General features: G+C 33.5%; 1 protein-coding gene across 3 annotated transcripts; it reads right to left on the bottom strand.

Annotated features, from left to right (window-relative positions):
• Positions 1-652: 652 nt before the first annotated feature.
• LOC111407986 lies at positions 653-2,028 on the bottom strand. Of its 3 annotated transcripts, none has more exons than XM_023037721.1 (2): positions 1,102-2,028; positions 653-964 (listed from the first exon to the last, which is right to left on the bottom strand). In XM_023037721.1, the coding sequence occupies exons 1-2, from the start codon at positions 1,821-1,823 to the stop codon at positions 949-951; spliced, it is 738 nt and encodes a 245-aa protein (XP_022893489.1). In that variant the 5' UTR covers positions 1,824-2,028; the 3' UTR covers positions 653-948. The 3 variants fall into 3 exon arrangements, with proteins under 3 accessions (XP_022893489.1, XP_022893491.1, XP_022893492.1); XM_023037723.1 differs by having other exon boundaries at positions 653-963; positions 1,107-2,028; XM_023037724.1 differs by having other exon boundaries at positions 871-964; positions 1,064-2,028.
• Positions 2,029-2,477: the final 449 nt, after the last annotated feature.

The raw sequence follows: 2,477 nt of genomic DNA, 5'->3' as shown, positions 1-2,477 counted from the left end.
AGAGCTTCTGGAGTTGATTAGATTATGATTTAGATTTGTCATTAAGTTACTAGAAATAAATAGTATTTAAATTGTACCAAACTTGTTTACCAACTTTTCAAACTGTTCTCTAAACCTTTTCCCGGCATTGAATGGTCATAACTCATAAGTCTGACAATCTGCAAAATAAAGAATTAACTTGCTTGAATAGGCCCTAAAACAGGGCTAAATTCAGGTGCCGAGGTGGCAGCACCTCGGCCCTTGGATTTGGAAAAAAAGAAAAGATGTGAAATCGGGGGCTAAGGTGACATGTTTTTGAGCCTGGCACTAAACCTGGCTCAATAGCACGGCTGCAAAATAAAAGGGTTATGACATTGAGAGAGTGGTTGACAAATATAGTGATATAATAAAAGTTGACAAAATGTAATTGAATGAAAAGATGGTCGTGTTTAAAACATTTCAATAATGTAGTGTCATGTAATATTATGTCAATAATTATATCATTGTAGCATGGATCTAAAATAAAATATAAACAACCACTAATTTAGTCCACCATCAGATTTAGCTAAAAAAATGATAAAATTTAAGTTAAAATCAACAATTAACTTTTATCATAACTTTCATGGAATTCAAAGCATTTATCAACAATTTACAACCACAAATTTCATCAACATACGTCAAAATTCACCAAAATTTTGATTTGTAACAAAACCAAAGAAGCACTTATTCTCTTAACAGAAAACTGAAGTTTAATAAATCATTCTCCATACAAAGAAAAGGACTAAAATATTACCATACACACCTGAATGGGCGAGCATACATAAAACAAAAGCATGAAAAATAAAATCCATCCAATAAGACATAACTTGAAAGCAAATGTTGCCTGTTTCCTGTCACACAGAAAGCTGCATGCATGTGGCTTGAATAATTGCATGCCTAGCCAGCCTAGGCCCCATTGCCCTTCCTTCATTAATACGTGTTTGATCTGTAATATTAGAAAAGACCCGTTATCTAAATCATGTTTCACTAGCCTGAACAAATCACAAATTAACCAAGAACCACACAAAGTAAAAGAAATTCAAACTTGTCACAGTGTTTCAAGAATTGAGAAACTGTAATCACTTCTTTTTGTTTTTGTTTTTGTTTTTGTCCTTGCCACCAGAAAAAATCGAACTGAATCCGAAGAGATTTGCAGGAGGAACATTAAGAACCGGATTAATTCTAATCCCATTAATGCTGGCATAAGCAGAAGCATGAGTTTTCTTCAATGGAGGCCTTTGGTGTGTAGTATTTGAATTTGGTGATACGAATTGTGATTGTTTCACTGAAGAACGCTTACTGCTTGATGCTGAACCTGTTGAATTACTTCTGGATAAAATTGGTAAAGGACATAATGTTCTAGCATAACCACTGCCGCAATTTAAACTTGTACTCCGCTTGAACCGCCAAAATGATTTGGAAGAATGTTGCTTTTCATCTGATTCTGTAGGACTTTTCTTCGAGCTCTTGCTAGAGTCGAGAATCTGATTGTAGATTGGCGGAGGAAGAGGAGGTGCTAGTGGTGAAACCGGTGGCGCCGTCTTTTTTGACAGGGCAGCCGGGGCTAGTCTTTTCTTGATTTCAATGGGAAGAATCTTTCCATCGAAGAAAAGTTCATCGGCCAAGGAAGATTCTTGCACAAAACTTTCTCTAAAAACACAAAAATCAAAATCTAAACTTGATGATGAACTTGATCCAATGTATTGTTCGACTGGTACGACATCTGTTTGAGAAAGATCATGAGAAAAAGAGATTCTGGGGCTCAGTCCCACACTCGGACTATCTGGAAAAACTTCAATCGCCATTGCTTAGCAGATTTTCTTGACTGAATTATGACCCAAAGCCTGGTTTTATATATACTTCAATTCACAAAACAAGCATTGATGATGATGAACTAACTTTTAAGAATTTAAAGACCAGAATAAAAACCCAACCGTCAAACTGGACTATATGCATGGAAGTTTGATTTCTTAAGAAAAAAGAACTTAGTTAGGGTATGTTTGATTGCAAAAAATAGAATTTGGGTGGAAATAAAATGAATTTAAGGGAATTGAATTGCCTAAAAATTGTTTTATTGAGAATTGTCAATTAATAACGTTTGATTGATATAATTTTGAACATGAAAAATGTTGAAATAAAAGCATTTTTTTGGTATTCGTTTGACTTTATTTTTTTATGAAAATTGTCAATTTAATGGATATCTTCTTTTACAATTATTCTTAAAACTTGTTTCCATTGTCCAAAAAAAAAAAAAAAAACCAAGGAAATCAAAAATCATCTATTTTTAAGTATTCGTTTGACTTTGTTTTACATGAAAATTGTCAATTTAATTGATATTCTATTTTACAATTGTTCCTAAAATTTGTTTCAATTACCAAAAAAATCCAAAAAGCGGGGGGGGGGGGGGGGGGGGCGGGGTTTTTTTTTTAAAAAAAAAAAAAAAAAAAAAATTGGGAAAG

This window comes from Olea europaea, chromosome 13, assembly GCF_002742605.1.
Source record: "Olea europaea var. sylvestris chromosome 13, O_europaea_v1, whole genome shotgun sequence".
Lineage (NCBI taxonomy): Eukaryota > Viridiplantae > Streptophyta > Magnoliopsida > Lamiales > Oleaceae > Olea > Olea europaea.
The sequence above is the reverse complement of the archived record's forward strand: the minus strand, read 5'-3'. Positions and strand labels throughout refer to the sequence as shown.